The sequence below is a fragment of the Mizuhopecten yessoensis genome, unplaced genomic scaffold (genome assembly GCF_002113885.1).
Source record: "Mizuhopecten yessoensis strain PY_sf001 unplaced genomic scaffold, ASM211388v2 scaffold716081, whole genome shotgun sequence".
In the NCBI taxonomy this organism is placed as follows: Eukaryota; Metazoa; Mollusca; class Bivalvia; order Pectinida; family Pectinidae; genus Mizuhopecten; species Mizuhopecten yessoensis.
This window is the reverse complement of record NW_018479938.1, coordinates 80,531-107,247: the sequence shown is the minus strand read 5'-3', so window position 1 is coordinate 107,247 and position 26,717 is coordinate 80,531. Positions and strand designations below refer to the sequence as shown.

Genomic DNA, 26,717 nt, shown 5'->3' with positions numbered 1-26,717 from the left:
GCACATCACGATCTGCCTCCTTTTCTGTATGAAATAATACCTTGAGAATATTTAACAAAAAGAAACAATTATCATTTAAATATTTGATATGAGTTAAAAAGGTTAGTTTTCAGTCGAATAAACTGTACAACTGGAGTAATAGCTCCGTCTAAAGTTGAACAGGGATCATCGTGTAGTTTTCGAAATTGGCAGAAGTGCATACATACCATTTTAGATTTAGAAAATGTAAAGCCATATTATTTGCCCGTGTATGAAGTCTGTTTAGACACAGCTGCAGTTGTCTCTCAATAGTATTCATATGTTTCGATCAATCGCAAATTGTTTACCGTCCTATCAACAGCTTTGGTCATTTATGGACGGTCTCCCCAGTGTGCAAGATGCATGCGTGTAGTGTATGCATGTGTGTTTTGGGAGGCTCCGATATATTCGTGTTTGTCTCCTTGTGATAGCGCGAAATTGATGCCGACTTTATAGTGCTACCTCACTGAAACATTCTGTCGAAGACACCCGGCAGGACACCCCACACGGTCACATTATACTGACAACGGGCGAACCGGTCGTCCCACACCTGGCAGAGACTTTTGGCCCCTATAGGAGAAATATAATAAAATCTTTCTCTTTCTGAACAATATGAAGGGAATTAAACCATATGTGCCCTGAATCATCCTAAGGGATAGAGGAATCGATTTTATATAAAAGAGGCTCTGAAAGGGCAGGCAAAGGGATGGAGCCCAATACGAAAAATGGAGGAACATATAAAAACTTCTTCTCCTGTTGTACCAATGAAAGGATTTGAACTGTTTTAGAGTATTTTGAGTGAAGAAGATTTGGTATAAACATATTGCATGGCCTACCTGGGGTCAATTTTGTATAAATGGAGGGTGTGGGCAGACGACTAGGCCCAACAGCAGAAATATAGCTTATATTCAAAATCCAACTTCTTCAAAACAAATGGAAGGATTTTAACCAGATTTGGTCTAGAGCAAGTGGAACGTAGGTTTATATAAACTGTGTGTGGCTCATGTGGTCAAAGGTATGCTTCTCATAAGGGGAAATAGTGGTAAATCAATAAATCAATAATAATCTGGAGGTCAGGACCAACCTCTTGAGACTACCTTCCTTGGTCATAACATTGAAATAGTTGAGATACCAATGCCATAACCATTTACAAAATCGCTGGACATGAAGATTACACTCATTTTCTTGTTATCTTACCAACCCAAACAGATTTACAAATGTTCGTGTAGTCCTTTTTGCAACTTGTGTATCTTGTACTATTTTGATAAACTGGTATGGTACTAAATAGTCTTTGTAGTTACATGTTACGAGAGAAAAAAAGATCCGAATAATATCAACAAATTACCAATCTACATGAATGCTATAGAATCCATGTTTTTTTTTTAATTATGGCCGTTTCAATAATTTGACTTATTAGGTCATGGCGGCCTTTTTAGTGTTTTGACCTATTCGAAATTGTTGTAATAAAAACCTTAAATTCATGCCATATAATATGTCAAAGTATTATTGATATAACTTTTGCCATTTTGAAGAATTGGTCGATATTTCATTTAGAAGAAGAGAAATAACAAAAACAATAGGTATTTTCACCTGATGGTTAAATGGCCTAAGTATGTATGATACACGAGACACAGGCATTCCATGTTTGTCAGATTTAATTGTCAAAACAAAATATTCCAATCACAACAACATTTTTTAATGGAACTTAAGTTATCAAATAGAATATTGAAACATGGTCAGCGTGACCTTCTTATGGTACAAAATATGTACCTTAATTGAGAGTTTCAATTGTTGTGTATCAATTAGCAAGAAAGGTATGGTCCGATCTTTTGTATTATTCCTGCACTTTATATCTGGCAGGTGACTGTATTTGTGAACTTGCTGTTGCGAAGACCTTAAGCTGAGACAGACATATACAATGATTCAATAAGTGTTATGTCTGTCCAACTTTCAGTATATTGAGTCTTGTCCATGTGTGGGGAAAGAGTAGGTGGTTTAATGTTGTCCTGCATGATCAAAGGCGGTTTCTGCTTCAAAGACAATAACGAAAACAAAATAACCCTGCTGTCTTTTTGCAGCACTTACAATCTCTTTTTTTCTTGCTCTTTTTGGTCGGTGGTGTTTCCCCTGGCGACCTTCTCCATATAATTGTATCTGCTGTGATGATGTTAAACTTTTAAAACCCCAAGCCAAAACATATACAACACCTGTTCACATTTAAAAAAAATATGTGGAATAAAAACGTGCATGGGCAATAGGTAGAACAAACTGCAGAGAGGAAGCTGTCTTCTCGCGGCTACACATAAGCCATACCTACATCACACCTAGTTACATTTTACGTAAGGAAGACAAACCTTATTGTCATGCATTGTTATTAACCATTTACAGTCAAGCACTGTATGATTGAATTCATTGATTTCAAACAAATACGTTACATATTATGTAATGTACCTTCTTTAAAATGTGTATTTGATACAGTTTCTAAGCAACCAATGTAGGGCTATTAACACTCAATCAATTTCTATGATAAGATACGATATATGATATATTGTGTGTTTTATTTTTTTTTGACTGAGATTGTGGCATTTTAGGTATACTATTTAACAAGCCAAAAATTAAGATATATAATGTAATCATGCGTATACAATTATAACAAAAAGTACATGGTTTAGTTGAAAACAGCACACCAACATACCCTGTCTCCAGCATACATACACACTTGCACACTTGCACAACACATATGGAGACACGTCATTAAATGACTTAAGATGGTAATAGGACGTTAAAAAAAATAAAACCAAACCAAACGAATACAGCAATATATTCGTTTTTGTTTACGTTCAAGACAAGTACATAACACTTTATTCTACTTATATATCAGCTGTATTATTTTATCTGTCATATGGAATGTTTCCATGCTAAAAGATTACCAGCATACTCGTTTAGATGGTACGAGATATCCTTCAATTTTAAATAAACGTTTGCAATGTTTAACGATTGACAACCTTCACAAAAAGTTTGTTTCACACAGATGAAATGTTTTCTTTGAAATAGTATTTGCACTTTGTATTGATAAATAATTATCTAAAACACTATCAAATTACTTTAAACAGGAGATAAAGTATAAACTACCTGAATCAGCTTGTCCGTCCGTCCGTCTGATCGTAGACAATATTTGTCCGATTATGCATTCGGACATTTTCAACAGATTTCTATGAAGTGTAGTGACTGTATCGTAATCATGTAGTTGTGCCTCTGATATAATTATGTGATTCCGTCCTTTTTAAGACAGTTAGCCTATTTACATAAAACATTGACGAACAACTGTTTGTGACTGTGATAACACTTTCTCATTTGAGCGAGGTAATGGCGGGATAATGTGCTCTCGTTGAGAGCGATTAAATTGATACTTCAGGTAGCTCACCTCAAAAACTAAAAGTTTATGAGATCTGAAATTTAAACCAGAATATAGAGAATTACATTTCCATTGTCATTATACCATTTACATGTATGCGAGGGGTATACTTGTCATCCCCCTTGGTGACACCTCTGCTTTATCTGTTGTTTTTTATTTGATGCATCTTATATGTCAACGTCTACTTTTATAATGTTTTTGTCCTTTTCAACAGATTTCTATGAAGTGTAGTGACTGTATCGTAATCATGTAGTTGTGCCTCTGATATAATTATGTGATTCCGTTCTTTTTAAGACAGTTAGCCTATTTACATAAAACATTGACGAACAACTGTTTGTGACTGTGATAACATTTTCTCATTTTAGCGAGGTAATGGCGGGATAATGTGCTCTCGATGAGAGCGATTAAATTAATACTTCAGGTAGCTCACCTCAAAAACTCAAAGTTTATGAGATCTGAAATTTAAACCAGAATATAGAGAATTACATTTCCATTGTCATTATACCATTTACATGTATGCGAGGGGTATACTTGTCATCCCCCTTGGTGACACCTCTGCTTTATCTGTTGTTTTTTATTTGATGCATCTTATATGTCAACGTATATTTTTATAATGTTTTTGTCCTTAAATCAAAGAAATTAATTGTTGTTGATGGGAAATGAAAACAAGAGGTCCAGGGACATCAACAGCTCACTTTCTATATCTTTTTAAACCTAACTGGCAATTGAAGTTCAAGGATAAATTACATAAATCTGGTGTGTGAATGCTTGTTTTTAATAACTGTATGTGTTTTAGCAGTGTTGATCCCCATTGTCCAATATAATGACCATTTGAAATCAAAATTGTCCCCTACATAGCCCTCCCCCCCCCCCCCCCCCCCCCCCCGAAGGGGTTAACACGTCCTTCATCTATACAAAGGTAAATCATCATTGCCTAAGTTTGCTCCAGACCATATAATGTTAGAATCCCTGTGCTGAAGCTCAAAAAAATCGGATTTGATGATTAACCTAATATTTCCCATATTTGGCCAGCCCTTCTCTCCCTAGAGGAGTCAAACCCTTCCTTTATACAACGTTGGGTCGCCTTGGGATGCTCTAAACTAATTTAGATTGAAATTGCTTCACTTATATTCTACCGTTAATTAAAATGTCTGATTTTAAATCTTAAACAATATTCCCCTACAAATCAAGAAATGTAATATAATTCATATTTAGAACCAAAGTGGGGAATCCCTTCTAAAATACTTGTTTCAAAGTGACCGATTATAGCAACCGCGACAAACAGCCATGAGTATTCAAGGATATTTCTTTCGAGGACGCTCAGATGATAGGCTGTCCAGTCAGACGGAGAATGTTTCTGCTGATGAGAGCACATGTACTAATTTGGCGTCGGTGTCTCGCAGTTAGACCCACGATGGTGAAACAAAAGACATCTCAACTATTGAATAACGAAAATTCGTAATGGGAAAAGGGAAACATCTGAATAACAACATTGAGGCAGTATCATCTAAAGTAGGGAAAATCGAGGACATAGTCGACGTGATAGAGAAAGAATCTGAGGACACGGGGAAACTACTCAAAAGTGTGCAGGACAGGTTTGAGGCACTTGAAATAAAACTAGATTATGGTGAGTCAATGAGTAGACAAATAACCTTCTCATATTTAGTCTTAGTCAAGAGAACGATGAATTTATTAAGGATGTCTTAAGACGTTTTATGGTGAAAATATCGATAACCAACGTTATCGGCTGCCCCAGCGCGATGCAGGTGAGATAACTACCGAGTTGATAAATGGTCCAGATATTCAGTGAAGAACTAACTGTAACCACACAAACTGAGAACTCAGTAATAACATCGAATCAAATACAATGTTTAAACTGTACTTCGGATGAACGGCCAGAAAGCCATATATTTATTGTACCTGATTCGATTATCTATAGCCAGCTGCTTATACATGTAATCATACAGTACACGTGGGTTTGGATTATTTGAAATTGGTATAAATTTGGGGAACTCTTTTAATGCCTAAAGAGTTGATTCAGTGTTTTTTTCAACTTTAATAAATATGATCATGATGTGGCAGTATCATATTAAGAGTTGCCTTCAAGACATATACAATTGTGAATAGAAACTTATTTTACCATTCAAACAGGAAGCCGGTAAAATTCAAAATATGTGTATTTCTTTGTTTGTTTTCCTTTTTTTTTAATGTTTATTACACTGCCTGTACTTATGGAATGTCATATTTATGTTTTGTTAAACTTTTTTGCATGTCAATATTTCACTTGCTTCATGTGCGAAACATAAGTTCAATAACCACATACTTGTTAAAATCTGTATAAATGAAGATGACGATTATAGTATTGTCTTTCGATTGTCACGGTTCAGGTGATATTTATACTAGAAGATATGTTTTTAATGTTTTGAGAAAGAAGCATTGTTCAATACATTTTTGTCATGAAACTCATTTTACGGAAAGGACATTAATATATCGGTCTCATTTGGGCTATGATTGTATTAACACTTTTAAAGGAAATTCCAGGCGAGTGGCGATTTTGTTCAAATCTAATTTTGCTTGTAACATTGGGAAGAAAGTAATAGACAATGATGACAATCTTATTGAAATCGAAATTTCAATCCATTCAGGTAATTTGAACTTTATTAATCGGTATTGGTATCGAGATCGTCCCGATTTGTTTGATTAAGCTTGGTATAGATATATATTATCTGAAATGGAAGGGGAGATTACAGTTATATGTGGAGTTTTCAATTTGGTTCAAGATTGTGCAATAAGCACTTACAATTATAAACATATCAATTAAACAATGGCAAGAGCAGAAGTGATAACTTAAAAAACAACAATCTTGATCTTGTGGATCCTTGGAGAATCTACATCCCTGAAAAAAAGAAAACATACTTGAGGTAGAAGAAATCCTATCAAGATTTTTTTACGTGAAGGGTTTTGTTCAGAAAACTAAAACAAATTGGATTGAAAATGCTTAAAGACCAACACAATATTTTACAATCCTAGAAAAAAGAAACACAGAAGGTAAAACTTAAAAAATTACAATATGATAAAAGGGTGGTAATCAATGACCAAAATGAATTCTGAGTGTATATTTTTGTATAAGACTTTTCGTATATTAAAAGATGATGACATAGCAGATGTTGACTTCGAAAAACTACTTAGCAACTATGACTTCTCATGGGTAAGTGATGATAACAAAATATAAATTCCGGATAAAATTGGGGAAGAAAAAATGTTGAAGGTCGTTAAAAAAAGAAAGAGTGATTAAGCCTCTGGACCAAATGGATTTTCTGCAGAATTTTTCAATTGTTTCTGGTCTGATTTGATAAGTCTCCTAGTACGGCAAAATATTCCTTTGATGTAGAACATATATCCACTTCCCAGAAACAAGGTAGTATATCATTATTGCATAAAGGAAACAAACCTAGGGATAAAGACTGGATACCAATTATCTTATCAAATATATTTTATAAATTAATTTGAGGATGTGTAGCCAAAAACTAAAAACTTATTGGGTAATGTCATCCAAGAGAGTCAGAAGGGGTTTATGTCTGGAAGATTCATTGATGAAATATTAGGATTGTATATGATACCAAGCAGTATACCAAGACTTTAAAATATTCCTGCTCTTCTACTCTTAGTTTACTTTAAAAAATGCATTTTATTCCGTTCTTTGAAATTTATTGATAACGGTATATTTTTTCAACTTTGGGGAAGACATAGTCAAATGGGTCAACATCCTAAATAAAGATATGTACCTGTGCGTTATTCAGAATGGAATATTTTCAGAAGTGTTCTATATAGGACGTGGTTGTAGACAGGGGGACCCGTTATACCCATACTTTTTCTATTGTTTGTTGAAATACTGGGGATATTGGTCGGACACAAAAACAAATTAAAGGAATCAAAATTGGAGAAACACATTTAAAATTAACGCACTATGCTGATAACCTGGATTTATATTGGATGGTTCTGATAGCTTATTTAGAGCAGCAATGAATTTGCCTGATCATTTTTCTAAATTCTCTGATATAGCACCAAATATTTCTAAAACGTCGGCAGTAATGGATCGATTCAAAATTTGGTAGTAAAGAAATAGTATGTCTTTTCACTTGACATGTACTCATGAACCTTTTAAAATGTTTGGTTTTATTTATAGTACAAACTTAAATGATATGATAGAGTGAAATTATTCATGTAAAATTGATGATATTTGTAAACTTTGTATATCATTGAGTAAAAGGAATCTTACGATGATTAGTAACATTACTGTTGTGAAAACCTATGCACTTTCGAAACTGGTTCATTTAAATGTGAGTCTCCCAAAAATCTATCAAGTCTCGGGAAAAATTTCATATTTTTGGAAAGGATCAGTAGACAGAATAGCTAGACAATCACTTGTTCAGTAAGCAGTGAATGGAGGACTTAAGATGATGCATTTCAATAATGAATGAGTTCTTTGAAACACACTTGGAAAAACCAAATGGTAAAGAAGCTATCAAATTGGAAAACAATATTGTTGGTTCAGATTCCTTCACCAATTTTTCATGAGTTTGGTTTAGACTTTTTTTAAATACATTGCAACAAAATGTAAAAATACATTTTGGAGTGACGTTTTTGAAACCTTGGCATATTTCAAAAATATCAGTGTACCTGAGTTATAATCAATAAAATAAAATAAACAAGAAGTCGTTTTTTATCCACTGTGGTATGGGTTAGGTATAGTTAAAATACGCGATATGTTCAACCAAAATTGGAAACTTTTTGACTATAGAGAGTTTTGTACAGTTGTGGGACCGCACAACGCACCAAAAAAAGCGTGCACACACCGTGCATACATCGTTCACACACCATCCGCACATCGTCCACACATGGTGTGCACAACTGTGCGATTTAGCAATCGTTCGCCCCGTTGTGCGATTCTCTCCGCACAACTGTGCGATTTGGTATAATTTGAAGATCAAAATTACGGAATGACAAAAATACGGAAGGCTTTTATACGATAATGTACACTGTTTATATATATGTAATTTATCATCACAATAATCAAGATTACACAATTTTACAATGCGTGTTACACAGTATTACAACGACCGTAAGGCTGTCAAGAATGGGTTTGGCTCCAAGGTAACAGAACAGGTAAATAACAATTTTATGAGTGTCCGGAGTTTTACCTGACCAGTGCCTGACACAAAGAGCTGATATGCCATACATTTGTTTGCCTATGGCTCCCCTTCACCTGGATTTTTACCCCCCCGGCCTTACCCGACGAGTTACGTAAGTGTCCCAGGCGGCGAGAAAACTACGGTCCAGGTACATGTACAAAGTGGTTATGTCTACCTGTATTCGGGATTGTGTTTTAATTTAATTTTACATGTGACGATTAAGTTTGTTTAAAAACACAGAAAACACAATTTCTAATTATAAGAATGTATAGACATAAAGATAATTATATAAGTTTATAAATGTTGCTAGAATATAGAAACATACGTAAACATCAAGTTTATATGTTTAAACACAAAACCGTATAAATTGTTAAGGCATTCCTCAATTTACACCAACTACGATTGTTATCGCACAGCGTCCGTCCATCGTGCGCACAGATGTGCGCAAGAAATGATCGTCCAGCTTTTTATCGTTCGCCCATCGTGCACACTCCGTTCACACACCCTGCACATATCGTGCGCGCACCGCACATCGTGTAACGTTGTGCGATCCCACAACTGTAAATGTTACAGTTTTTGACCATCTATTTACAGTTTTTGAGGGATTTATGCTTTTTATTTCGGAAGCATGTCCATTTATGTCTACCAATGCATTACAAGAAAAATATTACTGACTTATTACTGATATTGAAGGATATGAAAGGCCGACATTATTATTAAGCTTTAGTCAATAATTAAAAAGTGACACAAAAGTGTATTGCATTTTTGGATAATTTGCTAAATAGAAGACTTAGCAATACATGTATCACAAGAGAATACAAACTGGAACCCTTTCATTAATAGACCTGAAATAATTGTTTTCAATCTTTCTATAACATTTGAAACCATATATCGAGCTGCAAAGTTTCTCGAAAAAGGGATGTTATGACATGCTCTATTTGATTATTTTTTTTTATTTCATTTTATTACATTGGTATGCAGATATGGATATGATTTTATATTTGTGTAAATATACGCTTTGTGAATGTGTGAGGATGGGCGCGTGAACGTGTGTATTGGTCAATACAACATTCAATAAATAATGATGGACACATGTATGTTTTTGAGATAAGCATTTTAATATTCTTTATATACATGTATGTTTTTGAGATAAGCATTTTAATATTCTTAATATACATGTACTATTGATTTGTGCATCTGTACAATAACAATGAAATATAGTACACCCGATATTATGTAGTAGTGATTGACAAGGCATGTAAAATATGTAATTTAAGATGAGTATTGAATCATAAACATCTTTTTAAAAAGAGAGAGAGTGGGAAAGTGTAAGAGTCTAGAAATATATATTTTTCCTTTTACAGTCATATCTTATCTGTTACATATTTCTGACAGGAAAGTATAGGTAACTCTAGATTAATACATTGAACTGGTAGTAATGGAAATAAACAACTCTTTTTTAAGTGGTTGAACTAACAGCAACAATAAACCTTTCCACTGTAAACATATTGATGTAAAGGTAAGGGGAGTTAACTCCAATGAGTGACTTATGCACATTGTCAGCTATAGCTTTGGAGTAAAGAAGGATATATTATATAAAAAAAAAAGTCCTATAGTCCAGTTGAAATATTGGGCCTGATCAAAGCGAACATGCCCTGGCCGTCATTCCTCTTTAAATTTTCTTTGAAAACGTGGAAAACTTGACAAATATACATCTTATATAATTTCAGTAATACCCATACATGTGGTGAAGTGTGACTTCTCCCAAGGAACTGAACTAGATAACAAGAAAGCCAAATCCAGTTTAAACCAAATGTTATGTTGACATGTCAGTATGGACACTTGAACCGATACACTTTTACCTAAAGAACGTGTATATCTTTTAAAACATGAATTTAACATTCAAAAATACAACACTGAAATAAGGTTATCGAAACGTTAAGTGACATTTCTTAAATGTCATGACAATATTAAAAAAGATCTCCAGAATACATATTCTGATATTGAAATAACGTTGAAATATTTGCATGGTAGTTTTTATATTTTTTAAATTGCATTAATGTTATATAACGTTAAATTGATGTTACAAGTATGCTGAATTTTGTTTTCATTGGTCATTTAACGGATTGTTTTGTTTATCTTATGCTCCTTCTCATCTTTGTCATAAATTTCATACTTATTTAATTCACGTGTTATTTCCACGAGAGAGGACTTGTCAGAGCGACGGGCCTCTTGGAGCAAGGATTTGTTATCCGCTTTTCTTTTTTCTTTAATCACCGAATATTTTGCAGCGATACAGCCATCTATATTTCTTGATTTAGGGAACAGGATACTGTTCTGTGTAAACAACTCTGGACAGTTTGCATGCTGTTTGAAACGTTTTTCTTTGTCTCCAGATTTACATGCGTCATAGAGGGACTTTACCATCGACGAGCTATCGCTAGGTTCATAGGGATCTAGACGTCCCCTGCCTCGTTCCTGTTACAAATAAATATTCAGATATTTCACATAATATCACTAAGTATTAAGATGTCAATGCGCATATTTATCCATTGTGTAAACATATCTGTATGTGCAGGCCTGACCAGTAATAAGGTTTCCATGTCATTGCATTTTATTAGTTCATCAATAATATTAGATACACAAAAAATCACAAATGACTAAAGCATATAGATATGAACTTGATTTCTGACTTGATACTATTTGTCGGATAAGCTCGTGTAGTATTGTGAAGAACAACTTTACAAAAGTATAACACTAGTTGTTACAGATCACTCATTTCCTATTTCTTCATATGATCAGTTCAGTTTGTGGCGAAACCAAAATAGATGATATACTGATTGCTATTGATATTAATTATGCACGAACGAAAATCAATCGAATCAGCTGAAATACAACAACTAAAAACGAGTCTTCTTGAAAAAATATACGTTAGCGTTCATACGCTAACTCATATTTGTAAGCATCAAATATTTCTGAATGTGTCATGAATAAAACAATGTTGCATGTAAGTTACACAAGTAAACAGCTTGATTCTTACCTCGGATTTTTTTGTTGAGACTGAAAATTATAAAGGATCACATATTGTAATCTGAACGATCCGTCGAATATATCAATATTATAATGAACGTTCAATTTCGTTCTTAAATTAAGGCAAGTGCCGATAAAAGTTCCGATAATGATAATGGAAATGTTGAATATATATATGAAAAAGTGAATTTATGTATTTGAGTTAAAAAAAAAAAATCAAAAAGTCATCTCAACACCATACTTTTCAAATGAATTCTAGGCTCAATGACCATCGATCGAAAATCCTCGGTCTGTGACAAACGTAAACAAATATAAGGTTTGCGAGGAGGAATACCATGAACCTTAAAACTATGACGAATTTCTTCAATAAGATTCATCAGTTTGGAAATGTGTGATATCAACGTTTTACTTTTTTACACAAACAATGTACGTATTAAATGTGTCGCAACGTTTCAAGACCGACTGCTATCTTTGTCAAGCTGCGAATAAGTGAGTGTGAAATCTCCCGAGGAACTGAGCAATGACAAATTATTTTTTAAATAAGCATGTCTTCATTGGCTTGTCCATGTTCACATTTACGCTTACAGTGATGTTGTTATCCTTTTTTTCGTAAATTTATGCTGATTTGTTTATGACGGATTATTTTCTTACGCGGATAACTTTTGTGTGGATTCTATGTCCGGCTAAGAACGTGACCTGGCGTGCGCAAACGTTCCTATTTGAGAAAAATACGTTCCCAAAGACCGGCAAATTGAGAAAATTATTTCTAAAGCTTGTCTCAAGTTGTTCTCAAGTTGTTCTTGACGGCAATCAACGAAAATGAATTTATCAAGCTACCAGTAGGTGGAATAAAGTAGTATATAGATGATGCAATGCTCTGTCGTACACATTAAATATTAATATATAAGATTTATTCAAGTGATAACTATATCATTTTGAAGTAGTTAAGAACTCCCCATTTTATACAAGAGAAAATTGTTAGTAAATGGTATTGGGTTAAGCAATTGAAATGAAATAGTTACTGTTTTCCAGGAAGTAAAATGCAATATTTGTGAAAAAAATAAAACCAGCTTTCATTTAAAGAATAATTTATCATTTTAACAAATTCATAAAAAGAGTCATGTTGGTGCTTTATTGTGCAGAAGACTTTGAGTCTGGATACAATATTGATTAATACAAACAGAGTTATCATATACTTTATAATGTTGCTATGTGTAAGAACATCGGACTTTACATAAAGTTTTGATAAGTATAAATGCGTGTTTCAGTTTTGGGTGAAGAAATTGAAATGCAATATTAACTTACCAGTCATGCTGATGGGTTTTCTTTCTGAGGTAGGAATATGAAAATAACAATGGTAATAATTGTATGTAGAACGTATTTATTGAAACTTTTCTATGTGTATAAAACATACCTTATTTTTTTAATTCTGGTGTTATACTTTGTCGAAAACGTTGAATCTTGATATAACATTGATTTTACTAAGAACGATATCATTAATTAAATTATTTAGAACTTTATATGTGTAAGCCATTCGTATTGACCAGAAGTATTGATCAGAAGAAACGTGTTCTATTATTGGATAAAGGAATTTTAATAGAATAGTTGCTTACCAGATATTATGTTGATTGCTGCTGCTGCATCTAAGGCAGGAAAATGATATATCACAATGGTATTAAATGTGCATTAAATATGAATAACTTATTTGATACAGGATCACCCAGCTGTAATAGAATATCATTGACGACGAATTTATACATTTTAATGATTACACTCAGAAAATTATCATTTATAAAATATTTAAGTTTTTTACTTTGATATCTCACTTCTGGTTTACGTGTATTTTCTTTCACATTACGAATGTAATGATATATTCGGTTAATAATTTGAAGTATGTAATTTTAGCCAGTCATATATATAGCTTCATAGGCAGGAACTTGTGAAGACATGGTTGAAATTCAATTGATAATTATCAGGTCGTTATCAAAGATAAATATTCAAACTTTACATACAGTGGAACGTAGGAAATGTACTGAAATACAGGTCACGGAATGAAATAAACGTTAATATGACAACAGTAAGAAACTCGCTGCAGAAGTTTACACTTAAACAAATATTTTAGTAAACAAAGCAATTTAAATTTGTTCAGTAAGATGTTGATGAATTAAGGATGTTTAGGATTATTCAATAACAAATATTTTTGAAATGTGTAATAAAGATAAAAAAAACAATAATTAATGATTACTATAGAAACGCTTTAAATTGACTAATCAGAAATTTTAGTCCAGGTCAATTAAATCAACAATTTCAGAAGACACGAATTTGAAGATCACGGAAAATAGTGTATACGATTTGAAATATTTTGGCGTGCAAATAACGTAGATTTTGTTCAGTAATTATTGAAACCTTGCTGTGGTAGATGAGATTGCTGGTTTAGATGATTCTAAGAGTTGTGAGCAATAAGCACGAACACCTTCGACTTGTCAAAGGAAGGAACCAGACGTAAGCAATATATGCTCTATTATATCCGGGCATTTTCCTGTTTGTCATTGTGACTCTTCACCGAGTAATCAGTCTGCCGTCAATTTTTAACAACCATAAGAACGTAAACATGGAACTACTCTTTATGTATAAAACATCACAAACCTATCAACTGTTTTGTAAATGTCTTTTAGGTGTTATATTTTGTTGAAGACGTTGAATATTGATATAACATTGATTTAACTAGGAAAGCATATGCTATATTATATTAATTTAAGTATGTGTTAACCACTCTTACTTTACCAGAAATTATGTGTTTAAGGGAAGTGTGTTTAAGTATCGGATGATTGAAAATGAAATATAATGTATACTTACCAGTCAAGTTGATGGGTGGTTCATCTAAGGCAGGAAAATGAAATATCACAATGGCATTAAATTTTAAATTTGCATTAAGTATGTTTTACTTATATAATAAAATATCAAAATATCAGATGAATTTATACATTTGAATTATTATATTCAGAAAGATATCATTTTTAAATCTTAATTTTTTACACTATGATAACTTACTTCTGGTTTACAAGTATCATCTTTTACGATACGAATGTAATGATATATTGTGTTAATAATTTGAAGTATGTATTATTTTTTGTCAGTCAAATTTATATCTTCTTAGGCAGGAAAATGTGGAGACATGGTTGAAATTCAATTGATAATTATCAGGTCGTTATCAAAGATATATATTTCAACTTTACATACAGTGGAACGCAGAAACTGTACTGAATTGCAGTTCATGGATTGAAACAAATGTAAGTATGACAACAGTGAGTAACTCGCTGCAGAATTTATACTTAAACAAATAATTTAGTAAACAAAGCATTTGAAATTTGTTCAGTAAGATGTCGTCGAATTAAGGATGTTTAGGATCATTCAAATAACAAATATTTTTAAATGTGTAATAAAAATATAAAACAATATTTCATGACTACCATAGAAACGCTTTAAATTGACTAATCAGAAATTTTAGTCCAAGTCAATTAAATCAACAGTTTCAGAAGACACGAATTTGAAGATCACGGAAAAGAGTGTATACGATGTGAAATATTTTGGCGAGCAAATAATGTAGATTTTGTTCAATAATTATTGAAACCTTGCTGTAGTAGATGGGATTGCTGGTTTAGATGATTCTAAGAGCTGTGTACAATAAGCACAAACATATGCGACTTGTCAAAGGAAGGAACTATGCTCTATTTAATACCGGGCGTTTTCCTGTTTGTCATTTCGACTCTTCACCGAGTAATCAGTCTGCCGTCAATTGTCAACAACCATAAGAAGGCATACATGGAACTACTCTTTATGTATAAAACATCACAAACCTATCAACTGTTTTGTAAATGTCTTTTTGGTGTTATATTTTGTTGAAGACGTTGAATATTGATATAACATTGATTTAACTAGGAAAGCATATGTTATATTATTTTAATTTAAGTATGTGTTAACCACTCTTACTTTACCAGAAGTAATGTGTTTAAGGAAAGTGTGTTTAAGTATCGGATAATGAAAACTGAAATATAATGTATGCTTACCAATTATATTGATGGGTGCTTCATCTGAGGCAGGAAAATGAAATATCACAATAGTACTATATTTGCATTTAGTATGTTTTACTTATATGCTAAAATATCACCTTATCAGATGAGTTTATACATTTGAATCATTAAATTCAGAAATATATCATTTTCAAATATTACAGTTTTTCCCTTTGATAACTTACTTCTGGTTTACGAGTATTATCTTTCACAAAAAAAGTTTAATAACATTTTTGGTAAATAATTTGAAGTATGTTTTAATTTTTGTCAGTCAAATCTATAGGTTTTTAGGAAGGAATTTTTGAAGACAAGGTAAACATTCAATTGATAATTATCAGGTCGTTATTCAAGATTAATACTTCAACTTTACATACAGCAGAACGCAGCAAATGTACTGAATAACACATCTGAGGCAGGAAAATGAAATATCACAATAGTACTATATTTGCATTTAGTATGTTTTACGTATATGCTAAAATATCACCTTATCAGATGAGTTTATACATTTGAATCATTAAATTCAGAAATATATCATTTTTAAATATTACAGTTTTTCCCTTTGATAACTTACTTCTGGTTTACGAGTATTATCTTTCACAAAAAAAAGTTTAATTACATTTTTGGTAAATAATTTGAAGTATGTTTTAATTTTTGTCAGTCAAATCTATAGTTTTTTAGGAAGGAATTTTCGAAGACAAGGTAAACATTAAATTGATAATTATCAGGTCGTTCTTCAAGATTAATATTTCAACTTTACATACAGCAGAACGCAGCAAATGTACTGAATAACAAGTCATATTTATTCAGTAAAGCATCATATAAATAGCTAAGGTACGTGAAGGACGTATATGTATGTGTGTGATGTTTGTGTCCTTGTTTGGTTAAGGCTGTGTGTTGGCGTATTCGTCTCCTAGCGAAAGCACAGATCTAATACCGAATTCAGAGTGATACAACACTGAAATTCAATGCCGAAGGAATCCAGCACAGCTCTCAATTGAAGTAAATCAGCTAATTCTAAATGCTTAACGTTTTTCATAGCATAATACCATTTTAATTGACTCGAGTATGAACAAATACAAAAACCTGGTGACATTGTAAATGACTATCGTTTCTGCACGTTTTGTTAAAAAGACCCACCAGCTTTCACAATGCCTACCATTGTGGAAACACTATTTTTTTTTTGCGAAAACCGCTCTAGACATGTAACGTTATTATACAAATTAACAAATATAGAAGCACGCCACTTAATGAACTTAGCTGTGAATATGATGCTAAACATGCTAACGATTAGCCAACTCTCTTTCCTAGGAAGATTTATATCAAATAGGACAGATTAGTATCTTATTATGATACACACTTGTGAATAAACTACATTTGTTAAAGGTATGATCTGTGCAGGAATATAATTATAATTATAATTCGTTTAAAAAGAATAAAATGAATGACAGATGAAATACAAGACTGAACTAATTATAAATTAGTGAACTCAGTGTATATAAGTTTCAAATCCGATATTGCATTGTATACTATTGAAACAGTCCTTTCACATATATCTGCAATTAGTAAAAAGTATATGATGAAATTACGTATGAGAAACTAAATGTTCATAATATATGTGAAACATGTCTAAGTCCCAAGATGAACAAAATTCACTATGATATTACATTTTGACGAGTACAAGATTTACTGTATACCGGGAAGTTGTCACCGTAATATAACTTTCGCTTTTCGCCTCGGTAATGAAGCGAAATTATCATACCCGTCAGCATTAGTAAATAACATAATACATTTAGCAACCAAATGTGAAGGTCGAATTAAACACTTTGCAAATACGGATTCTACCAGCGTTTGGCGAAAGTTTACCGGTATACAGTATTTACCTAAGAAATATATATCATTGATAAAGTAATTTAAATTACCACTTTTTGTTACGTAACCTTAAAATACAAGAAATATATTTTAATAAAAAACACGTTTTTGTATTGGGTTAAGAAATTGAAATAAAATGTTTACTTACTTGTTCGGTTCCTGCCTTTTATTTCAGAACGGAAAATGGAAAATGTGTAGATTTGAATCGAGAAAGCTATAATCTTTACAATATTTAAGCAGTCCATCATAATTACTAAATTTTGCTTGACGAGTATAATCTTATACGTTAGAATTTATTGATATATTTAGGAAAGGATTCGATACCTACAATATGTTTCAGTCAAAACTAAAAGTTCCAAAAATGAACCAAATAAAGCCAAAGTGAAAGTTTAATGGATGAAACATCATGTCATGTTGTCTCTATTTAAGGCAGGGCAATGCAATATTACAATAGTATTTGTAATGTGTAAAACATGTATAACTTTCATAAAAAGATCACTTCGATGTCATACAATATCATAAGCAATACTGTTGTACATTGAATTGTTAAATCAAGAAAGATATAACTTATTGAATGCTCAACTATTTCATTATAATTACGAGTTACTTGTTTACGAGTATTATCTTCGCGGTCAAACTATAATGATATCTTTAGGACACAAATAGAAATGTAACTCACGACGGAAAGGCCATCGAGCTGTTCTGCGTTCATCTAAGGAATGAAAAATAAAAGGTCATAGTAAACCGCAGGATTATACATTCACTATTGACTGTGACCTAGTGTTATGTATGCGAGCATGTGCGAATGAGTGTCGAAGACAGGGTATGGTGGTGTATTTGCCTCCTTGTTATAACGCGGATCTGATGTCACTATCACAAGGTGGAATTTACACCGACATACCTTGCCTCCTTCATACATACACAACACATGGATGCATGTCCTTGAAGAATGACATTAGCTGTTGATAAGATGTTAAACAAAATAAAGCTAAACAAAACCTTGATTTCGACCTGATAGTGCTATATCTCTGAAATACCATGCAAAAGGCACCAAGAACAGCATTCCGATTGGTCAAATCATACTACCAACGCTTTCATCAGTTGTTGTCATTACGTTTAATGCTCAATGTTAAGCAGGGAATTAAACTACATATTTAAGGACTTTGGTATGTTCTGTCACGGGACATCTGGGCGGACGTTTAACATCAAAGTCAAAGTACAACTGCTGTATACAAATGGAACGGATATGGAGGAGTTTAATAAGTACCGCCCATTATAAAATCTACCTTTTCTGTCTAGGTAGGATCTTGGAGAAGATTGTGTCCAGGCTTTTAGAGGTTCATCTCCATACCAAGTCTTCATGACAACCTGCAACTAGTCTATCGAACGAGAAACTCTACTGAGAGGGCGCTGCATTATGACATAGCGAGACGTTGGTGCATTAACTTGTTACATCTCAGTTTGATTATTATGCCCTACTCTGTGATATATCTAAAAAGACCAACTAGTCGTTTGCAAAGGGCCAATAACACTGCTGCCCATACACCAACAAAACAAATGCAGAAAAGCTGCTGGACATCAGATCTTTTGATGAAAATCACTTGCTGACAGTCCAAAAAACACCCTGGAGCGGATCCTGCAATTTTCAATGTATTCTTTGAATATTAATGGCATTACTTTCATCGTTCAGAAAATTATTTTTACTCTCATTATCCACATATGTTGCACTATTGCCATTCAATATTTTCCCTAAGACCAGAAAATGTCCATTTTTACTGCATGTTTAAATATCAACCATTTGGAAATAAGGTCATCTTCTGAGAGGGATGATACAGTACATTAATTACAGAAAACATAATATATACCTGTCGCGATTTTAACAAATAGTTCATTTGATGATACACGTTTATATACACTTTAATTGAATAAAATGTTTATATCTGCTTGAGGTTACTTGTCAATCATGAGAAGTGGTTGTCTCTCGAGTCTTCTACGAAGAAACACTTGACCATAACGCTAGTTTTTTGGTTGTTATAACATATACGTTTTAAACGGGTTAAATATGTGTATTACATTTTTGCCAGTGAAATATCGGATTCTATCAACTTGATAAATAGATATCATTCACACTGTGACAAATATCAAAAGTGATATTTTCACAGTGTGAAAATATCACCTTTTAGTATTGACCAATCATAACGGTATCTTCTATTCGCTGCATTCAAAGGCAACGATCTTTTGTCACAGATCCACATGAAGCGACGGTAGAATAAGTGGTTGTTATGGTAAATGTTTGTACACAGACTGAAGTATTTACATATATATACCAGTAATGACATTTTTATAAGCAATCATACCAGAAAATAGCAGAAAACGTCGAAATTGCGTTGGGAATGCCACTCAAAATGGCGCGCAGCCTTGTTGTCAAGCGTGACGTCATTATAATATGGCGCTAATAATTACGCTTCTGATTCCCGCCCTTTTTTAATGCATTAGATTTTTCATGTTGTATGCTTTGAAAATGTAATAAATAGAAAATTAAATGGTGTCTTCAGTAATAACAAATTATCGTATCGCTAATCGTGTCGCTAATATTTTGATATTTTTCACTCGTGCTGCGCACTCGTAAAAAATATCAAAATATTAGCCACACTCGTGAAATATATTTGTTATTACTGAAGACATCATTAAATATCCTCTATATGTGGGGTTCAACGCAAAAACCAATAAATTGATCTTTTTTTAACAATAATAAAAAGTAAATGGACTTTTAAACACGTAACGCTTGAAAATTACAGAGCGCCATTTTGAATGAGGATCTCAACGCAATTTTGTTGTTTGCTGCTATTATCTGTTAATGTTACCAAACAAAAACTACCATACATCCACTTATTTTGCCGTCGCCTCATCTGTACTTGAAACTAAAAATAATTGCAGTGAAAAGAAAGTACCGTTGTGATTGAACAATTTTCAGAGTTGCATCTTCACTTGTGAAAATATAACATTCGTAAATCTTGACCGCAGTGAAGATGAAATATTTTAACAAACGGAAAATTAATGATAAAAGGGTTTCCTATCATATTTTTGTAGATAGTATGCGGTCGTAATTTCCCTAGAAGGCTTTCACACTTCGGGAAGCATCGGAAGTGGACAAAGTGTTTATATATCAAACTCATGCGGCGCTTACGGGTTTGAAAAAAGAAAACATCAACCAGTGTTATCTGTATTGCACTGGTTACAATACTAAACAGATCGAAGTATAACATTATTGTATACAAATATATTACACTGGATGATCACTGTGGTCGGAGACACAATCCGTGTTGTGTCTTCCAAACTCTCGCAAAGTGGCATATGGAAACCGGTGCTTTGAAAGGGTTTCGGCGTCGTTTCGGGTCTGTCAGCTGTAGGGAATCTCCCCTTAGCTCAGTGGTAGAGCATCGGAAGGGTCGCGGGTTCGAGCCCACAGCGACGGCATTATCTGTATCACTATTTCTCGTACTACTACAGTATCGTTCTGGGTGCTTTTTGTATGGTATTTCATTGAGGTAGTACTAACAGATCGGCATCAGATCAACAACAATATTTTATCGAACACATTTAATCGATTATAAGATTTAATATATACCGAGAAATGTTCGCCGCAGTTTAACTTTTCTTATAGCCCACGGTAATGAATTATCATTACAGCCAATATAAGTAAATAACATAATTAATTTAGCAATCAAATGCGAAAGCGAAATTAACACTGGGCGAATAAGGATTTACCAGTGTAGGGCGTAAGTTTAACTGGGCGAAAGTTTCCCGGTATACAGTATTCACCAATATATGTCATTTATAAAGGAATTTGGATTTCCACTCTTTGTTACGTATCCATAATATACAGACACGTACACGCTCGCTCTGCGCACTCGTAAAAAATATCAAAATATGTGCTACGCAAACGGTACGGAAATGCTACGCAAATGGTACGGAAATGGTACGCAAGTGCTACGCAAACGGTACGGAAATGGGACGCAAGTGCTACGCAAACGGTACGGAAGTGTTACGCAAACGGTACGGAATTGCTACGGATGACGCTTACAAACGGTGATTCGTTTGTGGTGACAAGAACGGGTTTACATAAAAAGCGGAAGCATAACAAATTTCTAAAACGAAACGAACATACCCACAATGCATAGGAAGAAACGTCAGTACACTGTAGGCTACGAGGATCGAGGCACATAAGAATGATTTAAATTTTGCCATTTCGTTTGCATAATGGATGAGTGTGAAACAAACAGAAATGTCTCGTGATTTATAAAGATAAAGGTCGATCAAATATTGGTACATGTAATATATCCATCACAAAGACCTGACGTACGCTAACAGATCAACGCGACACAAAGATAATAATAAGTTATGGTCAGAAGTATTTCCACCTGCTTACCGAATAAAATACTAATTAATATTGACAGTAAGTAAACTTGTTACAGGTTTTTTAACGAGAAACGTAATAATTAATAAGCATAATAATAATAAACAAGAGGCCCAGAGGGCCTGTATCGCTCACCTGGATATCTAAGCAACCATGGCAAAATATTCTCCAAATGAGATCCAACAGAATATGCCAGACCTCAAGGCCAATCCTTGTAGCATATCTGTATTTGATTTTTTATGCCCAGCAATTTTATGTAAGGTTATGGGGTGGGAATCTCAACTGATTCCAAGCTGTGACTCAGAAACTAGGTCCCTAGGGTTGTGGCCAGACCCCTGGATCAATTCTAATATCATGACTGCATGTGTCTCTTTTTGCCCAACAATTGTATATATAGTTTTGGGGTGGGGATCTTAACCGTTTCAAAGTTATGACCCAGGGGTTAAGTCTCCAAGGGTGGGGCCAGACCCTAGGGCCATCCTGGAAGCAAATGTGCATTCCTCTCGTTATACTCAACAATTGTATATATGGTTATATGGTGGAGATCTCAACCATTTCCAAGTCAAAAAAAAAATCCCCCCACCATTTGTATAATTTTGAATCCCTGCCTCCCATGAATGCTTCCGACCAAATATGATCAATATCCATGGTATAGTTTTACAGAAGAAGTCGTTTAAAGCAATATAGCCAAATTGCCCCCTTTTGGCCCAGCCCTCAGCCCCCTGGGGGTCAGCCCCACCATTTGTACAATTTTGAATCCCCACCACCTAGGGATGCTTCCAGTCAAACATGGTTGATATCTATCTCTTAGTTCCAAAGAAGAAGTCGCTTACAGCAATATAGCTAAATAACCCTTTTTGGCCCCGCCCCTCAGCCCCCACGGGGATCAGCCCCACCATTTGTAAAATTTTGAATCCCTGCCTCCCATGAATGCTTTTGATTAAATATGATTGATATCCAGTGCATAGTTCTACAAAAGAAGTCGTTTGTAGCAATATAGTCAAAATGCCCCTTTTTGGCCCCGCCCCTCAGCCCCCTGGGGGTCAGCCCAACCATTTGTACAATTTTGAATCCACACCACCTAGGGATGCTTCCAGTTAAATATGGTTGATATCCATCTCTTCGTTCCAGAGAAGATGTCGCTTAAAGCAATATAGCCAAATTGCCCCCTTATTGCCCCGCCCCTCAGCCCCCTGGGGGGTCAGCCCCATCATTTGTACAATTTTGAATCCCCACTACCTAGGGGTGCTTCCAGTCAAATTTAGTTAAAATCCAATAAGTGGTTAAGAAGAAGTCGTTTAAAGAAATTGTTGACGGACGGACGACGGACGACGGACGGACGACGGACGACGGACGACGGACGACGGACGCCACGGTATGGCATAAGCTCACCTTGGTCCTTTGGACCCGGTGAGCTAAAAAATATATAAATTCAGACTCCTGTGTTAAGGATCCAGTACCTCTATTTCTATTTTTTATATCGTCTTTAATACTTCCATACACTTTTAGATTTTTCGTAGGATTTGGAGACCGATAATGTGCTTAATTATTAGTACATGCAAATACATGCATCGGAGATTTGAAATGTATACATGTTATACCATGTCTATTAATTAAATTTCATTCCCAGATAAACAGTTTTTTTTGTTATACATCTTTTATTTTATTATGAAAATGTAGTTGATTCTTGTTTAAGTATACATTGTACGTGTATATTATTACGGGAGTTATTATATATATATTTTCAGTTTGAAAGGCAAGCTCGTGCATGTAGGAAACTATTATGAATAAGAAAAATAATATGTACTAAATATATATATTTTTTACATTCATGATATGTACCTCTAGTATTAATAAGAATATAGGTTTTCTTTATCGATCATAAAAATGTAGGTATCTATACTGACTCTTATACAGGTAAATCTTACATGTCTGAATCCTGGTACAGGAGAAACTATGACTGTCTGGCACACCCTGAGGGGTGTGTACTACAGAGGGTATAGGGGTCTGATGTCAGATAACGTAGGGACTGAGACCAAGTCAACCTTCACTATATCTACAATATGTATTTCTCCGTGTGTACATGTACGTTTGTACCTAAACAGGCGTGGATCAAGGAGGGTGTGGGCTTAGGGCGATAGCTTCCTGATCAGGGTCCAGGGGCAATTAGTCATTGGTAGAGTAGAGCAAAGTAAAAGGGTGTGGGTAGGGGGGTGGGTGGGGTTATTTAATAGATTTAACATATTTCACTTGGGGGGGGGGTATACATGCATATCTATGTGAGGATGCTCACAATCTCTTGTCTCTAGTTCCACATGAAAACGTTATGGCGTTGAGGGAAGATGATGACATTTTCCTGAAATTTCAAGTTAACGAGTCTCAATAATTAAATAATTTTTCGTGAAACTGGTGATGGGGAATGATACAGCACACAAAATCAAGTGAAAATGTTTGCTTTAAAGTATACGTCTCTGACCGTTGTCAGACTTTTTTATAGACAACACCACAATAGATGAGTGGCAAAACTACATAACATTTTGTTTGTCTGTGCTCAATACATGTAAGTGTAAGTGCTACAATATTTCATATTTTGTCATACATGTACGTACCCTCAAGTTCAAGTTCAAGTTCTTTATTACTTTGAGTCGTGCGACTCACCAGTTACAAAATAACAAAATTTGTGATATTAACTGTGCAAAATACAAAATAACATTACACAACGTTACACACACTCACAACACAATTACAAGTGCAACTATACCTATTTATAATAATTAGGTTCCTCTCGAATTTGCAAATTATATATATTTCCCTAAGTTCGTTATTTCTTTTGTATTTTTCGCACTCAATAATCCTTTCAATTTAAATATGCTTGGCTTTTTAATATAATAAGTTTTCAAAACAATTGCTCGCAAATCAGAATGACATGATCTTCAACATCATCTAAATTACAAACATCACACACTCGACAATTCAATGATTTGATATCGCCCTTTTTCTAACTTTAAGTTATGAGGAGAATTTTTTTTTTTTGTATTTCTTTCAGATATTTTTTTTGTATGGGTTTACGCAGTAAGTTTGGTAGATCAAAATGATCGTAAATATACATTGTATCTATAAAAAATTGCTTTTGAGAATATTTTATTTTTTTCTGCACATTCTTCTCTAAAAATATCAATAAACCTTTCTTTCATTAATTAATAAATCTTGTTGTCGTTAATATAATATTTCCAAATATACCCTAGGCCAGGTTAATCCCAGCCTCTGCTATATACTGTCCACTGTGTAACTTGCTAACGGCGCTAAGTGGTACTAATTGGTCAGCTGTAAAAGGTCAATTATCTTTTTCATTGAACCATGTACATGTAAGTTCATAGGTACACTAGCCCGGAACCGCTTGACTGATTTTGACACCTTTATAATTACCACACACAGAGAGGGCACTCCGTTAACAAACTTACTATAGACAGAGACGTATTGTAATATATACGTCTCTGCTAAAGACAACAAGGAAATCATCTACGTGAGAAGTTAAATATCGTAATAAGAAACTTTTTTTTAAATTAAATTAGGAATTCCAAGTTAAATATTAGTTTACCTTGGTTAAGGCACTGTTGTGAAATAAAATTGTGCCTGGGGCTGTCATTTCCTGATCGAGGGACAGCCAAAGTATCTTACCTGTAGGTTTGTACCTTTAACTGATTTACCTGTATACAGCTGTACGTGATGGATAGACAATGAACTGGATTAATTGACATGGACTTAATTGCCTTGAAATCACAGAATGTGACCTTGATCAGGTACAGCACATCAGAATCCAATGTAACCACAGGTGAATGGTCAATGCATTATCACTGCCTATATTATCAGGTATATAGATATCATATTGAAAGAAACGTATCTGTCAGCGGGTGGTCATGTTGCCCTAACAACCTTTATAACAGACACTGAAGTTGTGTATACCTTAAACAAGGGACAGGTCATTACCACATGGCCAGCTGTATGCCTGTTATTTAAATTACCCCTAAGGCCTAGCTGCTGGTGTGGGGAACACACAGTAGGCCCATGGGAGGAGGGCTGTTACGTCCATGTATGTGTAAACCGTCATTTTTGTGGGTTTTTTCCCTTCAGACTATTATGATAGTTGGAATACTTTTCACGTAATGCGGTTTATAATGATTTTTTTTTACAATTCGTTTCGACAAATATATATTCCGTAAAATTTTCGACCGAACGTTTCACAAACGCTTTTTAAATGGAAAGATGTAGACGCAAGTGCTACGGAAACGATACGCAAGTGCTACGGAAATGCTATGGTAATGGTACGGAAGTACTACGGAAATGCTACGCAAGTGATACGCAAGTGCTACGCAAAGGGTACGGAAATGCTACGCAAACGGTACGCTGAAAGTGGAACAGCGAACGTGTACGGGTCTGTACAAGAATGATTTATAAATACAAAAATATATCGAAATTAAATTTTACCTACCTGGAAGGTTATTGATGTCTTTTTCCCAGGACGGAACTTTAACTATAGTTTTAATTGACAAAAACAAACTATTATTTATAAAACATTTAAGTATTTCATCATAATTACTAAATTAGTAACATTCCATATTGAATATATCATGTATTCGTAGGAATCGTAAATATAATATGAATGTAAAGCACAGTTTTATTGATACAGTACCCTAGTCCAACCAGAA

General features: G+C 34.0%; 1 protein-coding gene across 4 annotated transcripts in view; it reads right to left on the bottom strand.

Annotated features, from left to right (window-relative positions):
• Window positions 1-10,683: 10,683 nt before the first annotated feature.
• LOC110441646 overlaps window positions 10,684-26,717 on the bottom strand; it is a 54,639-nt gene continuing 38,605 nt past the window's right edge. For 2 of the 4 annotated variants that reach the window (XM_021484845.1, XM_021484846.1), the window contains 9 exons: window positions 26,501-26,542; window positions 18,274-18,306; window positions 17,743-17,757; window positions 15,723-15,746; window positions 14,512-14,535; window positions 13,269-13,298; window positions 12,961-12,984; window positions 11,666-11,685; window positions 10,684-11,103 (listed from right to left, as the gene is read on the bottom strand). In XM_021484845.1, the coding sequence (XP_021340520.1) occupies window positions 10,744-11,103; window positions 11,666-11,685; window positions 12,961-12,984; window positions 13,269-13,298; window positions 14,512-14,535; window positions 15,723-15,746; window positions 17,743-17,757; window positions 18,274-18,306; window positions 26,501-26,542 (572 nt within the window). In that variant the 3' untranslated portion in view covers window positions 10,684-10,743. The remainder of the gene's footprint in view (window positions 11,104-11,665; window positions 11,686-12,960; window positions 12,985-13,268; window positions 13,299-14,511; window positions 14,536-15,722; window positions 15,747-17,742; window positions 17,758-18,273; window positions 18,307-26,500; window positions 26,543-26,717) is intronic. The other 2 variants (XM_021484847.1, XM_021484849.1) reach the window with 2 other exon arrangements.